Source organism: Molossus molossus, unplaced genomic scaffold (genome assembly GCF_014108415.1).
Source record: "Molossus molossus isolate mMolMol1 unplaced genomic scaffold, mMolMol1.p scaffold_m16_p_12, whole genome shotgun sequence".
NCBI lineage: Eukaryota > Metazoa > Chordata > Mammalia > Chiroptera > Molossidae > Molossus > Molossus molossus.
The window spans coordinates 19,934,242-19,957,580 of record NW_023425347.1 but is presented as its reverse complement, the minus strand read 5'-3'; the positions used below and the strand labels follow the sequence as shown (position 1 = coordinate 19,957,580).

Sequence of the window (23,339 nt, the reverse complement as noted above, 5' to 3'; positions counted from 1 at the left end):
ATGAAAAGCCAACGTCCAACCTAAACACTGCTTGGCAACCGAGCTATGTCTCTCCAGTCAACTCAGTTGATTACTTTCCTAAATGATTATTTTGTACTTCCTTGCTCTTCTCAAAGCTTGTTCTCGCTCATCTCCCTAAACCAGTGCATCATTAAGTTCTATCAGTTTTACCTCCAAACTGTATCCCCAAGCCATTCATTTCTCTTCTTCATTGCTGCCCAAACCATCATCATCTCGGGGGGGGGGGGGGTCACCACAGTAATCTTCAAAAGGTTCTCCTTTCTCTCTTATTGCTCTCTCTATGAATTCTCCACACAGCAATGAGAGTGATGTTTTAAAAAATGCTAGTCAGGCCCTGGCCGGTTTGGCTCAGCGGTTAGAGCGTCAGCCTGAGGTCTAGAGAGACCCGCGTTTGGTTCCCGCTAAGGGCACGTATCTCGGTTGCAGTTTGTCCCCCGCCCTGGTTGGTCGTGTGGGTGGCAGCCACTCGATGTGTCCCTTTCACATCGATGGTTCTCTCTCTCTCTCTCTCTCTCTCTTCCTCCCACTCTATCTGAAAAAAAAAAAAAAAAAAAAAATGCCAGTCACTTATTTACAGTCCATGACTGCCCATTGCATTTAAAAACAAAATCTAAACTCCTTAATCTAACCCAGAACCCTGCGCGGTCTGGACTTTACCCGCCACTCCCACTACATTCTAGCTGCACTAGTTTCATGTGCTAAGCTTGCCTTTCCCCTGCCTGGGCACATTCTGTCCCCTCTGCCGCTGTCCTCTCCCTGCTTCCCGCGCACCTCACCTTTCTTCACCTAGCCAACTTCTGTTCGTTCTTTTTTTTTTTTTCTTTATTGATTTGAGAGAGAGAGGAAGGGAGAGGGAGAGCTAGAAACATCGATGAGAGAGAACATCGATTGGCCGCCTCCTGCACGCCCCCCCCACTGGGGATCTGGCCCACAACCTGGGCATGTGCCCTGGCTGGGAATCGAACCCGTGACCTCTTGGTGTGTGGGTCGACGCTCAACCACTGAGCCACACCAGCCAGACTATTCATTCTTTAGGTTTCTCTTTTAATGACCCACCCCTAGAGAAGTTGGCATTGATCAACTCCCTTTAAAAATGTTGCCCCTTTTATTCCTTCTCATGAGCCAATTTATTTTTCTTTACAACACTTACATAGTTACTTCTTTCTATCCATATTTACTTAATTTCTGACTCTTTCATCAAACAGGTCCTTGAGGGAAGAAACTATATCCAATTAGATTTCCACCGTATACTAGCTATGACACCTTCATTACCTCTAGGCTGGGTCACCACAAAAGTCTTCTGTGTGTACTATATGTAATGAATGTCCCAGAAGCATTTGTTAAATTAATGTTGAGTGGAAATCCATTCCTGATTCAATAGGGGAGAAGGGAGAAGGTATAGAAAAAGAAAACAGGGGAGAAAGGTAATTTAGAACTATTTTGGTGTGATTACTGGCACCCCTTTTTGTCTTTACAGAGAAAACCACAACCTACTCTATTTCCAGTACTTCAAAAACAATCATACTGTACTTGGGCTAGAAGAGACCTTACTACAATCACCTCATGCTACAGAAGAAGGAATTGCATTTTGTGATTATTTTGACACTAGGATGACATCTTTGCTAATATTTCAAAGCCGGGGTTGGTAAACCATGGCTGGTAGGCCAAGTCAGGCTGGCCACTGTTTTTGTAAGTGAAGCTGATTAGAACACAGACGTACTGTCTACGTCTGCTCTTGCACTAAAGCAGCAGAATTAAGTAGTTGTAACAAAGCCTGCAATCCTAAAATATTTGTTGTCTGGCCCTTTGCAGATAATGTTTGCTGACTCCTGCTTTTAAGTATTGAAAAGTAGATTTCCTTTAAACCTGAATAGACACTTCTCCAGTGAGAACCTACAGATGGCCAAGAGACATATGAAACAAAGCTCAACATCACTGATGATCAGAGAGATGCAAATTAAAACGACTATGAGGTATCACCTCACACCTGTCAGAATGGCCGCCATCAACAAATCATCAAACAAGTGTTGGCGAGGGTGTGAAGAAAAGGGGACTCTAGTACACTGCTAGTGGGAATGCAGACTGGAGCAGCCACTATAGAAAACAGTGTGGAATCTCATCCCAAAATTAAAAATGGAACTGGCATTTGACCCAGCTAGCCCACTCCTGGGAATATATCCTAAGAATGCTGAAACACCAATCAGAAAGAACACATGCACCTCTATGTTCATAGCAGTGTAATTTACAATAGCCAAGATCTGGAAACATCCCAAATGTCCATCAGTAGACAAATGGATAAAAAAAGCTGTGGTACATTCACACAAGGAATACTATGCAGCTATAGAAAAGAAGGATCTCTTACCCTTTTCAACAGCATGGATGGACCTGAGACCATTATGCTAAGTGAAATAAACCAGTCAGAGAAAGACAAATATCCTATGATCTCACTTACATGTGGAATCTAATGAACAAAATAAAGTGACAAAGTAGGTCCAGAGGCACAGAAGAATGGGCAGACTGACAGATCTCAGAGGGGAAGGGTGGTGGTGGTGGGCGGGGGACTAGAAGAGATAGACCAAAGATCTTATATGCATATATGCATAGCCCAAGGACACAGTAGGGTGGTGAAGGCCTAGGGTGGGGCAGGGGCTGGGTGGAGGGGGCAAATCAGGGGAAATAGGGAACCTCTGTAATAATGTCAACAATAAAAAAATAAACTTAAAAAAATATAAATTTTTTAAATTAAAAAATAAAGTAAGGTAGGTTTCCTTTAAATACCTTTATCTTTTTCTGATTTGTTTCATCTTTTCCGTGAGGTATACCTACATTAGAAACAAAAACAGCACTGATCTTTAGTGTACTGCCTGATAAATTTTTACACAGGTGTACACCCATGCAAGCATTACTCAGATTAACATAGTGACCATTTCAAATATTCTAGAAAGTTCTGTCATGGCCGTTTCCAGTCGACCCCTCATGGACAGACAACCATGTCTCTAATTTCCATCACTAACAATTAGGTTTGCCTGTTCTTGAGCTAACTTCATGTAAACAGAAATCATACAACAATACTTTTTGGGCTAATTTCTTTTCCTCAATACAATGTCTGCTCTTTGTTTATGTGCAGTATTTCATAAGGTGAAAATTTCATGACATATTTATCCATTCTTCTGTTAATGGACATTTGGATTGTTTCCAGGTTTGGGGAGTGAATATTTGTGTATGTGCCGTTTGGTGGGTACTCATTTCTCTTGAGTACATATCTAGGGGTAGGTTTGCTGCACAGAGTAGTAAGTAGTGATTATACCAATGTACATACCCACCAAATATATGAGAATTTCAGAAGTTCCACATCTCTACTAGTACTTGATATTGTTACTATTTTATTTATTTTTTATTTTTATTTTTAAATTTTTACTGTTGAAAGTATGACAGATGTTCCTCCATTTTTCCCACATTGACCCCCTTCTCCCTGCTCCCACCCCCTCCTGCCTTCCCCACATTACTGTCTGTGTCCATTGGTTATGCATATAAATTCTTTCATTTATCTTTTCCCACCCTCCCCATTCCCCTTCCCTCTGAAGTTTGTCAGTCTGTTCCCTACTTCCATGTCTCTGGATCTACTTTGATTGTCAGCTTATTTCGTTCATTATATTCCATACATAAGTGAGATCACATGGTATCTGTCTTTCTCTGACTGGCTTATTTTGCTTAGCATAATACTCTCCAGGTCCCTCCATGTCATCTCAAAGGGTAAGAGATCTTTCTTTCTTACAGCTGCATAGTATTCCATTGTGTAAATGTACCACAGCTTTTTTATCCACTCATCTACTGATGGGCACTTCACAGCCACTATAAAAACGATATGGTGTTTCCTTAAAAAATTAAAAATGGGCTCTGGCCGGTATGACTCAGTGGTAAGAGTGTTGGCCAGCGGACCAGAGAGTCTCGGGTTTGGTTCCCGCTAAGGGCACGTACCTCAGTTGCGGTTCATCCCAGGCCCCAGTTGGGGTCCTGTGGGTGGCAACCACTTGATGTGTCTCTCTCACATCGATGTTTCTCTCTCTCTTCCTCCCTCTCTCCCTCCTGATCTATCTGAAGATAAATGCAAAAATGTCCTCAGGTGAGGATAAAGAAAAAAAAAAAAAGATAAAAATGGAACTGCCATTTGACCCAGTGATCCCACTTCTAGGAATATACCCTAAGAAGCCTGAAACACCAATCAGAAAGAATATATGTACCCCTATGCTCATAGCACCACTATTTACAATAGATAAGATAGTGTTACTATTTTAATTTTAGTCATTCTTGTGAGTCCATAGGGGTATCTCATTGTGGTTGTATTTCATATTTCCCTGATACACATCCTTTCATATGCTTAATGGCAGTTTCCACAGCCTCTTTAGTGAGGTGCCTATTTGAAGTCTTTCGCTCATTTCTTAAATGAGAAAAAAATGTATCCTTCATCAGATAGATATATATTATGAATATCTTCTACTGGGGGACATACTTGGTTTCTTTTATGCTTAGTGTTTTTGTGCCCTGTGTGAGACTCCAAGGTCATAAATACATCCTCCAATGTTTTCTCTGCACATTTATGGTTGTGATATATGATAAATTACTTTTTGTATATAGTGTGAATTAGAGGTTAAGATTCATTTTTTCCCCTTGTGGATATACAATTGTCCTGACACCATATGTTGGGGGGGAAATAAGCCCACTTCCCTTTCCTCACAAATTTGAGTGGTATTTGTTATAAATCAAGTAATTCTATTGATGTGAGTCTATTTCTGACTCTAGTGTTCTTTTAGTCTATAATTTGTCTAATCTTACACCAATACCACTATGTGTTAATTATTGTAGCTCTTAAATCTGGTAGTGTAATGAATTCTCCACCTTTGTTTTTTGCTAATAAGTCATTTGCATTTCAAAACCAAGGTTTATCTCTTAATGTAGGTCTTTTTCATTTTGCAGAAATGTCTCATAAGATTATAATGGAGCTGAAAAATTCCTATTACCTCATGCCATTGTGAAGTTGTAACACAACCCATTACTTGTGTTTACAGTGATGCTGGTGTAAATAAATCTACTGTGTTGCCAATTGTATAAAAAGTACTGTATACCATATTTTTACTGTAACTTTTCTATGTTTAGATAGGCTTAGATACACAAGTATCATTGTGTTACAGTTGCCTACAGTATTCAGTATTCAGTACATGCTTTACAGGTTGGTAGCCTAGGAGCAATAGGGTACATAAATATAGCCTAGGTGTGTAGTAGGTGATACTATCTAGGCTTTTGTAATTGCAGTCTATGCAGTTTGCATAATGACAAAATTGCCTAACAATGCATTTCTCAGAACATATCCCAATTGTTAAGCTGCAATAACTATATCTATCTATCTATCTATCTATCTATCTATCTATCTATCTATAGATATAAATATCTATAGATACACACACACACACACACACGTTGTTTGTTTTGTTTTGTTTTTTGCATGCCCCTTTCTCTAGCATGGGTTGGTCTGCAACTGACTTCTCTGTCTTTGTGGCTGAGTCAGTCTCCTCTTCTGCCCTAGCACTCAGCAAATATCCTGTGGGGCAAAATAACTATTTGATGATCCTGTAGATTCCAATTTATCTATGCTGACCAACATGGATATAAAAAATTTTGTTTTTCCTTTTTATTTTCCTATGACAGCCTATGCCCAGACGCAGCAAATGCCGCCAGGTGAGAAGATCCTTAGCAGTTTTAGCTTCTTTTCTCTCTAATTTTTTTTCTTTCTAGTCTTATATGCTAGAAGAAATATCTTTCAAATGCAATATATTTTAAAATATGACATTTGTCACCCTGGCCGGTTTGGCTCAGTGGTTAGAGTGTTGGCCTGTGGTCCAGAGAGACCCGGGTTCGGTTCCCGCTAAGGGCATGTACCTCGGTTGCAGTTTGTCCCCGGCCCTGGTTGGGTCATGTGGGTGGCAGCCACTCGATGTGTCCCTTTCACATTGATGTTTTTCTCTCTCTCTCTCTTCCTCTCTCTCTCTGAACAAAAAAACGAAAAAATGTCCTCAGGTGAGAATAAAAAATAAATAAATAAAAATAATTAAATAAAGTATGACATTTGTAATCTTCCTTTTTTCCTTTTTTTTTTTTTTTTTTTTATCCTCACCCGAGGATATTTTTCCATTTTTTGTACAGATAGAGTGGGAGGGAGAGAGAGTAAGGGAGAGAGAGAGAGAAACATCGACGTGAAGGGACACATCGAGTGGCTGCCACCCGCACGACCAACCAGGGCCGGGGACAAACTGCAACCGAAGTACGTGCCCTTAGCGGGAACTGAACCCGGGTCTCTCCGGACCGCAGGCCGATGCTCTAACCGCTGAGCCAAACTGGCCAGGGCTGTAATCTTCCTTTTTTCTAGTTGTGATAGCTTCCTGATGCTACCACATCATACTCAGAAGCAGAAGTGTTCATGTCTCTAATGATTTTTAAAACCTTAATGTCGTTAAAAAAATTAAAAAAGAACAATATCCTAAAGTATTAGTCCAGGTAAAACATTTTCCTGGTAGAGCATAACTGATTTTTACATACAGCTGAAAGGAAAATGGGATTCACTTAAAATAAATCCATTTTATAGCACATGAAGATGAGGTATATCAGTTCCATAAGTAATATAAACCAGATTTCTAGTATTCACCCACATCCATCTCCCCTCTTTACTGGGGCACAGAGTAGAGCCATATTTCCAAGCCTTCACATAGGGCCATGTGCCTAGTTATTCGTGCTGTGAGCACAAATGATGTGTGTCACTTCTGGGAAGAGGCATTTAAGAATGAGTGAGATTTCTTTATTATTATTATTTTTTAATCCTCATCCAAGGATATTTTTCCATTTTTCTTCAGATAGAGTGGGAGGGAGGGGGAGAGAAAGAGTATGAGAGAGAGAGAGAGAGAGAGAGAGAGAAACATTGATCAGCTGCCTCCTATACACCACCTACTGGGGATTGAGCCAGCAACCTAGCCTTGTGCCCTGACCCGGAATCAAACCGGTGACCTCCTGGTGCATGGGACAATGCTCAACCGAGTCATACCAGCCAGGGCAAGTAAGATTTATTTACACTTTCCTTTTCATGCAGCCACAGGGGTCACATGTAGTATTGGAACCATTCGGCCTAGTTCCTGAAGCCACTGATGGGAAAGGAAGTCATTTTAGAGAGTTGCTGGGCTCAAATCTAGAAACTGTTGTATAGACTACTAGATATTACAGGCAGTGGTTATTGTAATAAAATTACTTCTAAAGGAAGGTTAGTGAAGCATATTCTTTAATTATATGGTGTGGAGTTTTAGGAATCTTTATTTTTCTTTGTCATTTCCCCTTGCAGGTATGTGAAAAGGAAGGCTTTATCTACTCTGAGCTAAGCTATATCACATCTTAAACTTGCAGTGATTTTATTGATACCGTTAGCATATTAAGAGTAGGGACTGTCCAGTCTCGAGAAATTAAAGCTATGTGTTTAAAGAGGGCAGCAAATTTTCACCTTTAGTTTTTCCTTTACTCCTCTATTATACTATGCCCTTTAGCGAGAACAGTACATTCAAGCCTCCCCTTCTCAGAGTAATCTCTCTTTCCTTCTCCCCAGCCCCTCCTACCCATGTTAAAACCTACTTGAACCTACTAGAAAAGCTATTACAAAGACCTGTACTGTAAACTATTATTGCCGAATAGTAGTAGCTCAAGACAATACCTTCTTGGATAGTCTGCACTGTTAATGAGAAAACTATGAGTTATCATTTTATATGTCAATTTGACTGGGCCACAAGTTGCTCAGATAATTGTTTCAATAGTATTCTGGGTGTTTCTGTGAAGGTGTTTTTGCATGAGACTAACATTGAAATCAATAGACTGAGTAAAGCAGATTGCCCTCCCTATTGTGGCTGGGCCTCACCCAATCAGTTGAAGGCCTGAGAGGACAAAAAGGCTGACTGTCCCCCAACTCAATAAGAATTCCCCCTGCCTGACTGCCTGCATGCCCCGCACTGTGTTTTTCCTTGCCTTAAGACTCAGACTGAAACATCAGCTCTTCCTGGTCTCAAGCCTCTTAGAGTTTGGACTAGAACAATGACACTGACTCTCCAGCTTGCTGATTCCAAATCTTGGGACTTGTCTCCATAATAGAGATCTATCTATTTATCTCCTGTTGGTTCTGTTTCTCTGGAGAAACTTGACTAATATACCATCCCACAGCATTAGAATTACACCCCGTATGTGAACACACTTTTCAAGAGTAGAGAGTTGAGCCCTGGCTGGTTTGGCTCAGTGGTTAGAGCATCGGCTCGCAGACTAGAGAGTCCCGGGTTTGGTTCCCGCTAAGCGCACGTTCCTCAGTTACAGTGTATCCTCGCCCCAGTTGGAGTCGTGTGGGTGGCAGGCACTTGATGTATCTCTCTCACATCGACGTTTCTCTCCCTCTTTCTCCCTCTCTCCCCCTCCAGCTCTGTCTGAAGGTAAATGCAAAAATGTCCCTAGGTGAGGATAACAACAACAAAAAAGAGTAGAGAGTTGATCATCCTACCCCCAACAATTGACTAAAAGAAATTTACAAGCAGAAACAATGGCAAAAAGGCCAAGATACACTAACAAAAAAATTATTGAAGGCTTAATATGATTGATATGTTGTTTGTTGACCATAAGTACATAAATGCTGAAATAGTAGAAAATGGAGAGAAATGAGACCAGAAAGAAGGAAAAAAACAACAACAAAAACCAGAAAAAGTGGTGAGAAAAGAGCTAGCTAGGAAAGGCCACAGACAGTAGAAGGAGAGACAGAGATTAAATACAACAGTGCTGGTGAGCTGCAGGCCTCCTGAGGGGATAAAGAAATCCAGGGATGCCTGGCTGGTTTGGCTCAGCGGTTAGAGCGTCTGTCTGTGAACTAGAGAGACCTGGGTTCAGTTCCCGCTAAGGGCACGTACCTCGGTTGCAGTTGTCCTGGCTGATATGCCTCTCTCACATCGATGTTTTTCTCTCTCTTCCTCCCTCCTGCTCTATCTGAAGATAAATACAAAAATGTCCTTGGGTGAGGATAAAAAAAAAAAAGAATTCCAGGGATTTCTGGGAAATGGAAAAGAAACACAATTTGCAATTAGGGTAGATAAGATGTCTGGGGTTATTGAAGTCTAGTTAACTCATATCTAGCATATGCATGGATGAATATTTTTATTGCACTCAATAGTGAAGATCTGGATTCATTAAGAAAAGATAACCTTCTTGGGTGGATTTTTATTTTGGCATCTATCACATGGTACTATAATTAATACTCCTCCATCCTCTATTACTATGTAACGAACCACCCCAAATATAGCAATTTAAAACAATGGTGCATTGTTCTTATAATTCTTTGGATTGTCAATCTGAATGATTCTTCTGCTGGACTCCTCTGGGATCAATCACATGGCTGTGGCCATCTGATGCTCCTACTGAGGATCCATCTGATGCCTCAGTCACATGCCTGGGACCCTGCAGTTGGCAAGGCATTCCCGCTCCTCTATAAAGCCTTTCATCCTCTACAAAGTTAGACTAGCTTTTCCCCACCGAGGTTTCAGGTGGACAAATTTCAATATGTAGCACTTATCAAACCTCAGCTTGGGTCATGCTCGCTAATGTGCTATTGGCCCAAGCAAGTCACTTGACCAAATCCAGAGTCAATGGGGGGAGAGTCCACATCAAGGCAAGAATACCAGGAGGCTGATTTATCCTAAGAATCTATCAAATCCACTGCGCATTTAAAAATGTAGAGTATCAATAGCATTCCCATTACTTAGTACTTGCCTGGCATTCATAATGCATAATTCACATCTGGGCAGAAGTACTCTCTAGGGAGAATTTTAAACATTTTAGACAATATTTTGGGTATTCCAGTGAAATATAGCCTGAGCATGCACATGTGAAATGTATGTTGTTTTATTATTCATTTTGTAACTTGTATTTCTCCTTTATATTGGGCATTATGTTGATTTAAAAAAATATTAGGTGCATAATAAGCATTAGGTTGATTTTTTAAAAAATATTAGTGCATAATAAGTTATATTATCCACAAATTTTCTCTCAGGGTAGTAAAAAATTACATTACAAAACACTTGCTACAAGGCAGTGTTCCGGGTTTGATATTTGTGAAATTAATGAGTTAAGTTTGAGTGTTTAAGGACAGCCTTCAGTTACTTGCAAACCGTCCTAAGCCAGATGAAGTGTCACTAACGGATATTTTAAATTGTTATTGTTAATTTTAATCTCTGTGTTGTGAGAATGTGCGGCAGGAAGCGGGGTGGGTCATTCACGTTTCAGGAAGCAGTGGGATAGTCACCAACCGTACCTTACTCTGCCAGACCCAACTTCTCCAGACCCTCAAAGTGCTTCAAGCACCCTCCTTGGAACGGTGAATTTGCTTATATTGTTCGAAATGCCAACTTACTATCCAACAATATACACAGGATTCTTTCCTGGCTTCAGGGTGTAATCGAACAGAGCCGGTGCAGCTCCTGTGCCCAGCAACTGGAGGGGACAAAGGCTGCGCTTGGCACACAGTAGGAGCACCGTGAACGTTGAGTGACTGTATTCATTGCGGCGGTTGAAGAGAAGCCATCCACTCCCCAGGCAGTGTCCTTATTTTTCTCCAAGCCCACACCCTGGCCGAGCGGCGGTGAGCTCCTAGCAGATGGTGAAATCCGGATGCCAGGTGTGCAGCACGCCCGGCGAGGTCTGGAGCGCTGAGTTCTTTGGTCCCCGTTCCACCCAGCTTTCCCCTCCCCTTGAGCTCCGCGCCACCGCCTGCGCCACACGTGGTGTCGGGCCGCGGCGGGATTCCGGGAGGGGAGGGCTGGGAGCATGGAGATCGGGTGCCCGCCACGCGCCCGCCTCTTTTCTCCTTTGCCCCCGCGTCACCTGGCAGCCGGCGCTGTCTCCGCACGCCCCCCCCCCCCCCCCCCGCTCTGCAATCAAGCGCCTTTCTTCTTCCCTCTCCCCTCATTCTCTCCTTTCTTATCTGACATTTTGCTTTGCTTCCTCTGCCCACTCTCCAGCGGGTTGTCCTCTCCGCAGATGCGCCACCCTAGCCCGCCCACGCACACCCTCGAATTGTAGGTCAACTGGTGTGCTAACGTGGGCTTAGGTTTGCTCTTGTTTCGGGTCTCTTCCAGAAGTGGAATCAGCCGCGTTCCCCCTCTGGGCTCCAACTGTAATAGCTTCTACTCGGCTGTTGAGTGGGGGGTGGGGATCCTGTGGGGTGTGCTCGCATCCATGCCGCATGCTGGGGTCACTGGAATGGTTTCCGGACGCCCCGAGGTGGGGTAGGCAGCCCCATCCAGACACTTGCATAAAGGCCGAGACATGCGAATACTGGGGGACACTGCGAGCCTAACCCCTCCACAAAGCTTTGCTTCTAAGGAACCGCGCCTGGGGCGCAGCCTCTACCAGTTATTTACCTGCCGTAAGCTCCCTCTCAGACCAGAAACCAGGGTCGAATCCCTGGAGCGTCGGGTGCACCCCCAAGGGCCCCTGGCACCTTGGGGCGCCTGCGCATCCCTTGCGGACCCTGAGACTCCCCCACTCCACCCCGCCTTTCCCGAAGGAGCATGGGGCGAGGGAGGGCACTCAGTACGCTTACCCTCACGAAGCCCCGGGGGAAGGGACGCTTGAGCATTCGGGTGCAACAAACTATCAATCTCCCTCCCCTCTGTGGCTTTTTCTTGCCCTCGCCCGCCGCGCGCACACGCCCCACTCTGCCCTCCTGAAACAGCCCAAGCAGCCCAAGCTCAGTGGGGCCTCAGCCTGGGGGAACCAAGGGAGGTGCCCAGCTGGGGTCCGAATGGCGGATGGTGGCCGGAACGCGGGGGCCCAGACGCACAGCGCTCAGGGCGTATTTAGGCGTCCAGAGCGTAGGCTGTGGGCACCGAGAGAGAAGGGGCCAAGTGGCTGGCAGTTCCGGGCAGTGACGGAACTGGGCACCATAGCCCAGGGCTAAGCTGGCTCTGGGATGGGGCTGGGGGATGGAGAGCCGAGCGCCCTGTGAACGACCCTCAGCCAGCTGCGGCCGGTTGCAAGCTTTAAGGGGGGCTAGGAGCTCGCGGGGGCGTCTTCACTCGGGCTGCGCTGTGCGCGCTCGCGTGCGTGTGTCTTCTGCTCCTTCCACGGTCGTAAAGCCTAAACGGAAGACGGGTGTTAAAGTGCTGCTGACAGGATCGCCTGAAACATGTTTACAGTAGGAAAGACTTTCCTCCAAAAAGCAGAGCCTGAGTCGATTCCAATTTTTTTCCTCCTTGTAACTGAAATCGAAAGGCGAGGTTCGGCCGCCGAGGCGGGACCAGGCTGAGCACCGCTAATCCTGCCGAATCCGCTCTGAGCTCTGGGCAGGAGGAGCGGCCCTGCGCCGCCGCGTCGCTGAGCTCGGCCGGGCGTCCTGGCCCAGGGAACCATGTTTTCAGGAGGAGGAGTGGCCGGGGCTAGTCCCGGAGCAATGCGCGCCGCTTTTCTGCACCGCTCTCAGACACGGAGGGCGACTGGCGGAGAAGCCGCGTTCTAACTCGCTCCTGCTTCGGCAAGATACCGACGCAGTAATTGATAATCTCCCGGGTTCAGTCACTAGATCCAAACAGTAGCTGGCCAGGCTGCCCCAATCTCGGGGAGCTTCTGACAAGTGAACAGAAGGCGGCGATCGGTTGCTCTAAACTTTGATTTATGAAAAAAAAAAAAAAAATCATCTAAATTCACCGTTACACCCTATTAATCGCTGATTGTTTAAACCGCCACCCAAAGAAGGTAGAGCAGGGGAGGATGGTAAGAGTTCGGAACCGTAGAAGGGGGAAAAGAAAGAAGTCTGCCAATCCCCCACGTTTTCCCACGTCTCCTCGAGGGCGTAGGGAGGCTGAGCGCTGCCACCTGGCGGCGGCTCCTTCCCAAGTTGGGAGCCTGCAGGCTGCAGAGCAAACCCTTAGCTCCCCATGGGTGTGCCTGGCCTCCGCCTTGCGAAATGGAGCAGAGGCTCCTATTCATGTTTCTAATGTATGTGACCCAGACAAACAATCGTTTTCTTCTTCTTCTCATCAGAAAATTGAGAGGAAAGGAAAATGAGTTGGCATTGGTATGAAGTGCTTATTTAAGCCTATCAGGTGCTAGTGGCTGGATAGGAGGGGAGAGAAAATGGTAAAAATAATTAGAAATTCAGGGTTCTTATCTCTTAAGAGTGGAAATATATCATGAATTTTATTTTACTCCAGCGTCCTCTTTTGATATTTTGCAAATAAGAAATAATTCCATCTTTTTTTATTACTCTTTTTTAATGCAACTCACCAAAAAGGAAATCCAATTCCAATACATCAACCCAAAAGGATGAAGTGCAAGTTATGTTTGTTTACTTGATTAAGAAGTCAGCCTCAGATGGAAGATTCTTTTCCATAAGGTGTGGAACCCAAAAGCCTGAAGCCTTTGAGTTTGCAAAGGCCAATGACATAAAATTTCCCAGGGCTTCTTCCCTGTCTGCTAAGGGAACAAAGACAGGGGTTTTTTTTCCCTTCTTTATTTTTATTTGAACTGAATACTTGTTAGGTCAGCCCAGCTCTTACGATTATAGTTTCTATAAAGAAGGCAAGGCAAAATCTTGCAAACCAGTGCAAATCCAGATTTGTTAAACTAATTTCCCTTCAGCCCCACCCCCCTTTATGCTATAGGAATATATTAAGCGGTGGGAATCTTATTTCCATCTATAACCCATACTATTTTATGGGTGTGAAATTTTTATGTTGTGCAGGTGTGTGAGAGCAGAAGAAATGAATTAGCAGATATCACACTACATCTCAAATAGAATTCCATTATTTAATGGAAAATAAATATTTCCCTTAATTCAAAATTTGAAATGTCTAACATCATTGCTAACAAAGACAATTAGTCTATTATTCTAAAACAAAACTTGTTTGCAAAGTTATCTTAGTTTATTGTTAATATAGCTTAAAGAGCAGCATTATCAAGAATTACTTCGTGTACTGCAAAGCCAGCAGAGGGAACACTGAGTACTGATTTAGTAGGGGCCACCAAATATCTGGTATGGGGGGGGCGGGGGTGTCAGTAATGGAGAAAGGGTTATAAAGTACATGAAATTAAGTAATAAGAACACAAATCTTTTCTCATTATTTGCTATTCAGAGGCTAACACATTCCAGAGAGCACATACTTAGTTGGTGAGAAAGATAATTTTAATAAAATGTTGTTTGTCATGTTTTCTTACATTTTAAGAGAATTACCAACATAAGAATAGACCTACTTCAGAAGTCTAAGCATTCATATATAATAATCTTACAAAGTCAATGGAAATTACTGTTACCATATTTATTTAAGTCTAAGAACTTTTTCATTTTCAACATCTCTGAAATAGGTCTATGTCCTACCACTGGGGGATGTCACAGTTTCATTGGTAGCTTTTCTCCCATAGTGGCATGTAACAATGGTGTTTCTTAAAATTTGTTGGATTTGTTGTAATGCAGAAAATCCATGGAACAACAGAAATAGGCTAGGTTTTTTTTGTTTGTTTTTTGGTACATACTTTAAAAATAACCTATGTGTTTTAAACATAAACAAAATTACTATGCCTGCTTTGATTAACTTCTACTTTTCATATTCAGTGGTAGAAGCAAAAATGGCTTTAGAAATATAACCAATTATATTGATACTCACCTTGTCAAAATTTTCACAAAACAGCTACACTCTCAAATCATTTGTTGTGACAAATTCCACAACAAATATAAGATTTATTCTTTATTTTAGTGATAATATTGATTTTGCAAAAAATAGAACTCTTAGAGTAATTTTAATGTCAGATTGATAATATTTAGGGGTGTGTTTTGGTATGCATACCAAAGAAAATTAAATGCATGATAACACACCCAACTTTGTTATATGCAAAAAGAGTGCCTGTGGGGTTTTTTGTTTGTTTTTAAGATTTGTTTCCCCTTTTAAAAGAAAAAATGTATAACTTGGGTAGCTAAATGGTCAAAATTTTTTTGCTTTTACCCACAAAAACATTCTTACTTGTGGTTGATCCTTAGAGATCCACTCAGATGTCTCCAAAGGGTGTTCTTTCCAGTAAAATTCTAAATCTGACAATCTGGGCCTCTCGCCAGCCTACACACTTTAAAAGTTTGACAAGATAAATAGAAATCTGCTGCCTAGCACTAGTTTGGTCTGAATCGAAAGCTGACTTAATTATGTTGGGTTGTCCCTCCCTAACCACCTATTATTGGCCTGTAGAAAAACAGTTTACTATTAGTGGTGTTAGGGAAGACCAATTTTTACCAGAATTCTAATTTTCACACCTTCTAACAACGGTAATTTCTGTGGCCACATTAACACGTGTTCTAAGTAGGCACCTTTTCTTTGCCACATTTTTTCACAATGCTCTTCCCAAAGTTCTTTTCTTTTAAAATCATTGGGAAGAGAGGGTTGCCTCTATTGTCCTTAGATGGTTCACATCCATGATCTGTGATTATTTTTTCACATCAGTGGCCATCTTTAATTTTAGTCTCTTGAACAATAGGCTGCTTCTACTTGGAGGAGTGTCTCAAGCATTTAAATTATCAAGAGAAAGATAATAGCATTCACTGAGGGCTTACTATACTTCAAACTCATTGAACCCTCACAACAACCCTATATAAAGTAGCTCCTAGTGTTCCCGTATCAGATGAGGAAAACTGAGACTTGGTCACATCCTCAGGGTTACAAAACCAGTAAGAAGGACCAACAGCCAGATCTAATATAAATCCAGAGGCTCCATTTTCTTCTATTACCAGTTACCATCTTCTTCTACGATTTTTTCTTGCCCTGGCCTTTCAGTTCCATTTGATTCAAGTAACAAATACATAGGAATATACAGGAAAAGATATATATTAAGGGAAAAGAGGAGGGTTTGGGGGAGAGAAGGACAGAGAGTGATGTAATGTTTAATTTTGAAAATGTGAAAAACAAGTATTTAGAAAGTACAACTGATTCCCATCCGTTACTCACCATTATTATCCTATACAAAACTCTATGGAAATTCTCCCATTGAATTATGGAACACTGCCTAGTGTGTTCCAATGGAAAGCTCCTCTGTTTGGACTATCCAGGATTTATAGGGAAGTTTAAATCATTAAATAACCCGTTAGGTTAAGAGAGCAAGTAATTATTGCAAAAATTCCTCTTTTTTTCCTTCCACAAACAGCACAAAAATTGCTCTGAAGGGATTTACACAATACATCAACATCTGTGCTGTACCTCGAGTTGTTAAAATAATTGTGATGACAGGTGTCTAGGTACCACTTTCTTAATGGTTTTCAATATCCATTGATTTATTGTTGTAGCTTTCCCTCCCTCGTTTACATGTTGGCTTTATGAAGGAGACGAGGAACAGATTTTGCACTAGAGACTGATTCTTTATTCCAATAGTGAAAAGAACTAATAAAAATAATCACTTGGCTTTTAAGCAGAAAGCTTCCATTTACAGTATTTCACCCTTACCCACCCCCCCTTCCAAGCCCCTTGTTATCTAACATAATGGTTAGAATACATTTCCGTCTCTCCTCTTAATAATTTCATGCATTAACATCCTCTTCACACACACATACACACACGCGCGCGCGCACACACACACGCGCGCGCGCGCACACACACACACACACACATAGCAAAAGGAAAAAAGAGGCAGCAGAAATCTCAGCTGTACTTCTAGCCCTTTTTAAAAGTTTGCTCTGTAAATTGGAATGAGGTCAGATTTGGAGCTTCTCATTGCACGCGGAGATTATTATTGCATCGGGTTCCAAGCCAATGGGAAGCCCGGGGGAGGGGCTTGGCACGAGGAAGCGTTGGTTACAGCGGCTGATTGGCCCCGGCCAAGACTGTGAAAGGATAAAGAGGCGCGAGGCGGAATTGGGGTCTGCTCTAAGCTGCAGCAAGAGAAAGTGTGTGAGGGGAAGAGGCCGGTTTCGCTCCCGGGTCTCCAGTTCTTGCACGCTCTTTAAGAGTCTGCATTGGAGGAACTCTACCATTACCAGCTCCCTTCTTGCAGAAGGGAGGGGGAAACATACATTTATTCATGCCAGTCTGTTGCATGAAGGCTTTTTGGCTTCCTACCTTGCAACAAAATAATTGCACAAACTCCTTAGTGCCGATTCCTCCCACAGAGTCCTGGAGCCAGAGTCTCTTTTGCTTTGCATTGTAAGAAAGAAACTAAGTGATACAGACGATGTCGCTTTCCTGAGCTGAGAGCGCTAGTGAACTGGAATCAACTGCTCCAGGGGAAGAAGAAAAAAAAAAAAAAAAAAAAGACTTGCCTGGGAGGTGGCGAGAAACTTGCATTGGAAGCTTCAGCAACCAGCATTCAAGAAACTCCTCTCCACTTTAGCACGGTCTCCAGACTCGGAGCCAAGAGACAGAGCAAACTGCAGCGCGGTGAGAGAGAGAAAGAGGGAGGGAGAGACTCTCCAGCCTGGGAACTATAACTCCTCTGCAAGAGGCGCAGGACTCCTTCCCCCTCATCTTTTGGAGACTTTCCTCTCGCCCACCTCCGCCCGGACGGGGAGTGGAGGGGCCCGCTCGGCCGCCGCGAGCGTCCTCCCGCTCGGCGTGCGCTCGGCCGGGGGAGCCGGAGGGCCGGACGACCGTGCCGCGGCCGCCGCGAGGCTGTGAGCGCGCGTGGGCGCCCGCCGAGCCGGGGCCATGGTGCAGCAAACGAACAACGCCGAAAACACGGAAGCGCTGCTGGCGGGGGAAAGCTCAGACTCGGGCGCCGGCCTCGAGCTGGGCATCGCCTCGTCCCCCACGCCCGGCTCCACCGCTTCCACGGGCGGCAAGGCCGATGACCCGAGCTGGTGCAAAACGCCCAGCGGGCACATCAAGCGGCCCATGAACGCCTTCATGGTGTGGTCGCAGATCGAGCGGCGCAAGATTATGGAGCAGTCGCCCGACATGCACAACGCCGAGATCTCCAAGCGGCTGGGCAAACGCTGGAAGCTGCTCAAAGACAGCGACAAGATCCCTTTCATTCGGGAGGCGGAGCGGCTGCGCCTCAAGCACATGGCTGACTACCCCGACTACAAGTACCGGCCCAGGAAGAAGGTGAAGTCCGGCAACGCCAACGCCGGCTCCTCGGCCGCCGCCTCCAAGCCGGGGGAGAAAGGCGACACGGTCGGTGGCAGCGGCGGGGGCGGCGGCGGCGGCGGGGGCAGCAACGCGGGGGGCGGAGGCGGCGGCGCGAGCGGCGGCGGCGCCAACTCCAAACCGGCGCAGAAAAAGAGCTGTGGCTCCAAGGTGGCGGGCGGCGGGGGCAGTAAGCCGCACGCCAAGCTCATCCTGGCGGGCGGCGGCGGCGGGAAAGCGACGGCCGCCTCCTCCTTTGCGGCAGAGCAGGCGGGGGCTGCCGCCCTGCTGCCCCTGGGCGCCGCGGCCGCCGACCACCACTCGCTGTACAAGGCGCGGACTCCCGGCGCCGCGGCCTCCGCGGCGGCCTCGGCCCCCGCCTCGCTCGCGGCCACGGGCAAGCCCCCGGCCGAGAAGAAGGTGAAGCGCGTCTACCTGTTCGGCGGCCTGGGCGCGGCGGCGTCGCCCGCGGGCGTGGGCGCGGCGGCCGACCCCAGCGACCCCTTGGGCCTGTACGAGGAGGGGGGCTCGGGCTGCCCGCCCGACGGCCCGAGCCTGAGCGGCCGCAGCAGCGCCGCCTCGTCTCCGGCTGCCGGCCGCTCGCCCGCCGACCACCGCGGCTACGCCAGCCTACGCGCCGCCTCGCCAGCGCCGTCCAGTGCGCCCTCGCACGCGTCCTCGTCGGCCTCGTCCCACTCCTCCTCTGCCTCCTCCTCCGCGGGCTCCTCGGCCTCCGACGACGAGTTCGAGGACGACCTGCTCGACCTGAACCCCAGCTCAAACTTTGAGAGCATGTCCCTGGGCAGTTTCAGCTCGTCGTCGGCGCTGGATCGGGACCTGGACTTCACCCTGGAGCCGGGCTCCGGCTCGCACTTCGAGTTCCCGGACTACTGCACGCCCGAGGTCAGCGAGATGATCTCGGGGGACTGGCTCGAGTCCAGCATCTCCAACCTGGTCTTCACCTACTAACGGCGCGCGCTGGAGAGGAGGGCCGGGGTGACAGTGGGAGAAAAAGTGGACAGAGAGAGTAGAAAGAGAAAAGGGGTGCGGGACAAGGAGAAGGGGGGAAAAGTGATGAGCGGGGCCGGTTTGCCCGCGTCGAGGTCGCGGAAGAGGAGCGCACGGCGTTCGGGGACCTACGCTCCCATCCCCCACCCCCTCCGGGAACGCGGTGGAGACCGGCGACCTTTTATTGTTGTTGTTGATGTTGTTGTGATGGCAGAAAAAGCTCCTTCGAATGTCCTCCCTTTTGCGTGAAGAGACCCCCCCCTCCCCCCGGCCTTCCGGACAGGTCTGCACCCCAGCGAGAAGCCAAGTGGGAATTTTCTGGAGACTGAAGGAATCTCGTCCCTCTCTCTTCGCCCTCTTAGTGTTTTTATTTTTTGTTTCTTGGTCAAGAGTGGAGGGGGCGGGTAAAAAGAAGAAAAAAAAAATCTAGCGCGCCCCTGGGGACTTTGTCCTCAGCACCCCCCCTCCTTTTTTTTTTCCTGGAGAAGACCCAAGGCATGGGGAAGCGAGTTTGACCGACGGCAGATGTTTTGGGGCCGCGGAGGCCCGAGAGCCGGGATTGGGAGACTCCACGCCGGCCAATGCCCGTCTTTTTTCCTCCTTTTTCCCCCCCTTGTCCCTGCAGCCGGAGGCGATGTGGAGTGACCAGCGCTCGAAAATGACCTGAGAACCTGGTTGGAAGAAGCCACACCGGCGGGGGCGGGGGCGACAAGGACGCGAACTGGAAAGGGGCGAATAACAAACAGAGACGGATTTGCACGTTGGGGAGAAGGTGGCGGCAGCTCGGGGCCCCAGCCTTCCACGTGGATGAAATCAACGAGGGGACCTCCCGCGCCCGCGGGAGGAGAGAGGCGACTGTTGGATGAGGTCCCGGGCAGTGGAGGGCGAGTGGTTTCGGGGGGGAAAAGGTTTTTTTCTTCTCTTAATTGGAATCGTGATGGTGTTGGATTATTTCACTGGTGGGGTTACTATAGCATGTTCTCCTGTCTATCTTTTAAAGATTTCTGTATGAGACTGTTGAGCAGTTTTTAAAATAGTGTAGGATAATATAAAAAGCAGATAGATGGCGCTCTGTTTGATTCCTACAACAAAATTATCACCAGCTTTTTTTCATTCTTAACTCTTTAAAGGATTCAAACGCAACTCAAATCTGTGCTGGACTTTAAAAAAACAATTCAGGACCAAATTTTTTCTCAGTGTGTATGTGTTTATTCCTTCTAGGTGTAAATGAGAAGACGTGTTTTTTTCCCTCACCGATGCTCCATCCTCGTATTTCTTTTCCTTGTAAATGTAATCAGATGCCATTTTATATGTGGACGTATTTATACTGGCCAAACATTTTTTTTTTCTTATTTTTGTCCCTTTTTTTTTTCTTTCTTATTTTACTTTCTTATTTCTTCCTTCCTTTTTCTATTTTCTTTCGTTCTTTTTTTTCTTTTCTTTTTTTTTTTTTGTAGTTGTTGTTACCCACGCCATTTTACGTCTCCTTCACTGAAGGGCTAGAGTTTTAACTTTTAATTTTTTATATTTAAATGTAGACTTTTGACACTTTTAAAAAACAAAAAAAGACAAGAGAGATGAAAACGTTTGATTATTTTCTCAGTGTATTTTTGTAAAAAATATATAAAGGGGGTGTTAATCGGTGTAAATCGCTGTTTGGATTTCCTGATTTTATAATAGGGCGGCTGGTTAATATCTCACAGTTTAAAAAAATCAGCCCCTAATTTCTCCATGTTTACACTTCAATCTGCAGGCTTCTTAAAGTGACAGTATCCCTTAACCTGCCACCAGTGTCCACCCTTCCACCCTACTCTATGAAAAGGGAGGGAGAATTAGCCAAACACTGTATGCTTCTAAGAAAAACACATTCGAAAAATAATAATGTTCTGTCCAGAGGCTTTTAAAACTGGTGCATTTACAGCAAAAAGGGATTCTGTAGCTTTAATTTGTAAACCACATCTTTTTTGCACTTTTTTTATAAGCAAAAACGTGCCGTTTAAACCACTGGATCTATCTAAATGCCGATTTGAGTTCGCGACACTATGTACTGCGTTTTTCATTCTTGTATTTGACTATTTAATCCTTTCTACTTGTCGCTAAATATAATTGTTTTAGTCTTATGGCATGATGATAGCATATGTGTTCAGGTTTATAGCTGTTGTGTTTAAAGATTGAAAAAAGTGGAAAACATCTTTGTACATTTAAGTCTGTATTATAATAAGCAAAAAGATTGTGTGTATGTATGTTTAATATAACATGACAGGCACTAGGACGTCTGCCTTTTAAGGCAGTTCCGTTAAGGGTTTTTGTTTTTAAACTTTTTTTTGCCATCCATCCTGTGCAATATGCCGTGTAGAATATTTGTCTTAAAATTTAAGGCCACAAAAACAATGTTTGGGGGAAAAAGAAAAAGAAAAATCATGCCAGCTAATCATGTCAAGTTCACTGCCTGTCAGATTGTTGATATATACCTTCTGTAAATAACTTTTTTTGAGAAGGAAATAAAATCAGCTGGAACTGAACCCTAAATCTTGACTTTTGTCATTATTATGCCTGAGGTCTAAGATTAGGAGGGCCCTACAGTGTGTAGAAAGGACACCATCTGCCTTAGCATTGGAACCAGTGAGTTCTCAGAGAGATTGTTAAATGCCATCTTATTGAGGAATAAATACTTAGTTCCTCTAGGCCAAATTTGGCAGGCCTTGACTCTGAAATGATGGCATCAGCCGAATATGTGTCAACTCTATGCGCTTTCTAGGAATTATCTGAGTGTACCACATTTTTTTTTTAAATGCCCTTTGTCTTGAAATTTTAAAACGGGGGAGGGGCAGCATGGACAAAATGCTTGAAAGACTAAACTGGCTGGCTGGCTGATCTTTTTTAAAACTTTTATGTTCCTAAAGCCGCTTTCTCCTTGACTTGCCCATAGTCACCGTCTAGCAGTGGCTAGAATTGTTTTCCATAGATTAAGAACAAATAGGTCTATTAATTTATTAATATATTGTGGAGGAGAAAGCCATTACCAATTAAGAAATGTAAAAGTTGTATAATTTTTTCCCTCAAAGGCAGAAAGATTCACATGGTGCTAAAAATCTCCACTTTTGTGCCCTGTCCAACACGGTTATTAATGTAAGTAAAATGCAGCAATAAGCAAGACCTGGGAGAAGCTGGCTCCATGAGGACTGGGAGGAAAGCTCTCCCCCTCTGAATCTGAATAGCACACATTGAGCTAGTGGAGATTTACACTTTTTATAAGCATCAAGACCAGCAGTATTATTGAGACATGCATGCCTTGGATTTCCTAAGGCCCATTAGTATTTAGTTTGGAACCTACAGATTGCTTAGTAGCACTATTGCTTATTTTGAGGGTTAACAATTGCCACTCACAAAACCCCTCTTCACTTTCCAAATGTTTGTTGATTAAAAATGTGTGCTTTATATTCTAGTTTTTCAGCACTGGAGAGGAGGAGGGGTTGATAAAAGAAGTATTTGGAAATAACCCTTTAGTCATCTGGGATTGCTTGTAGGTAAAGGAGTGTCTATCCTGGAGTGCCCAGCTGGAAGAAGACATTTTTGGAGCCTGTCGACCAAAACAAGCAATTTTTTTGTTCAATGAAAAGCAATAATTTCCCCCTCTAAAAGAATTGTTGTGTTTCAATATAATTCCACCTTTTAAAGATCATTATAGCTACTAGTTTCCAAATTTTTCTTTTACGTATTTGTTAATATATTTAGTTTTAATTGCATTTGTGTTCTGCAATTGTAATACCTTGTTTTTTTTAAAAAAGACCTTAAAACAACATGGTGTCTGTAAGTCTGTTCAAAGACCTTTGCAAAAGGAGAAAAAAACTCTTCTATATTAAGTGCTTAAATTTAATTTTTGTTCATTGTACTAATGATAGTATGATTGTTTAGTTTTTTTAGCTCATAGGTATCCAAACCTTGACATAAATAAACCTATATGAAGTATATTTTATTTTGTAAGATTTCTCTTGCTAGAACTATGTTTATTTTCCCTTGACTTTCCATGTAAGGGGTAGATGCTTTTAATATTTTCTTTAAAGATTTTGATAATGTTGCTTTAAAAATAAAAGCTTAAATGTGCGTGTCTGTCCTAGGAGGTGACAGAGTAAATGTAAGAAACATTTTTGTACTTTT

At 44.3% G+C, this 23,339-nt stretch overlaps 1 protein-coding gene across 1 annotated transcript; it reads left to right on the top strand.

Moving 5' to 3' along the window:
• Window positions 1-17,753: 17,753 nt before the first annotated feature.
• Window positions 17,754-20,503, top strand: SOX4 (SRY-box transcription factor 4). The gene has a single exon (XM_036256711.1). The coding sequence runs from the start codon at window positions 17,754-17,756 to the stop codon at window positions 19,140-19,142; it is 1,389 nt and encodes a 462-aa protein (XP_036112604.1). The 3' UTR covers window positions 19,143-20,503.
• The last annotated feature ends 2,836 nt before the right edge of the window (window positions 20,504-23,339 follow it).

Coding starts and splice junctions, on each gene's coding strand:
- SOX4 (XM_036256711.1), top strand. CDS start 17,754: ATGGTGCAGCAAACGAACAACGCCGAAAACACGGAAGCGCTGCTGGCG.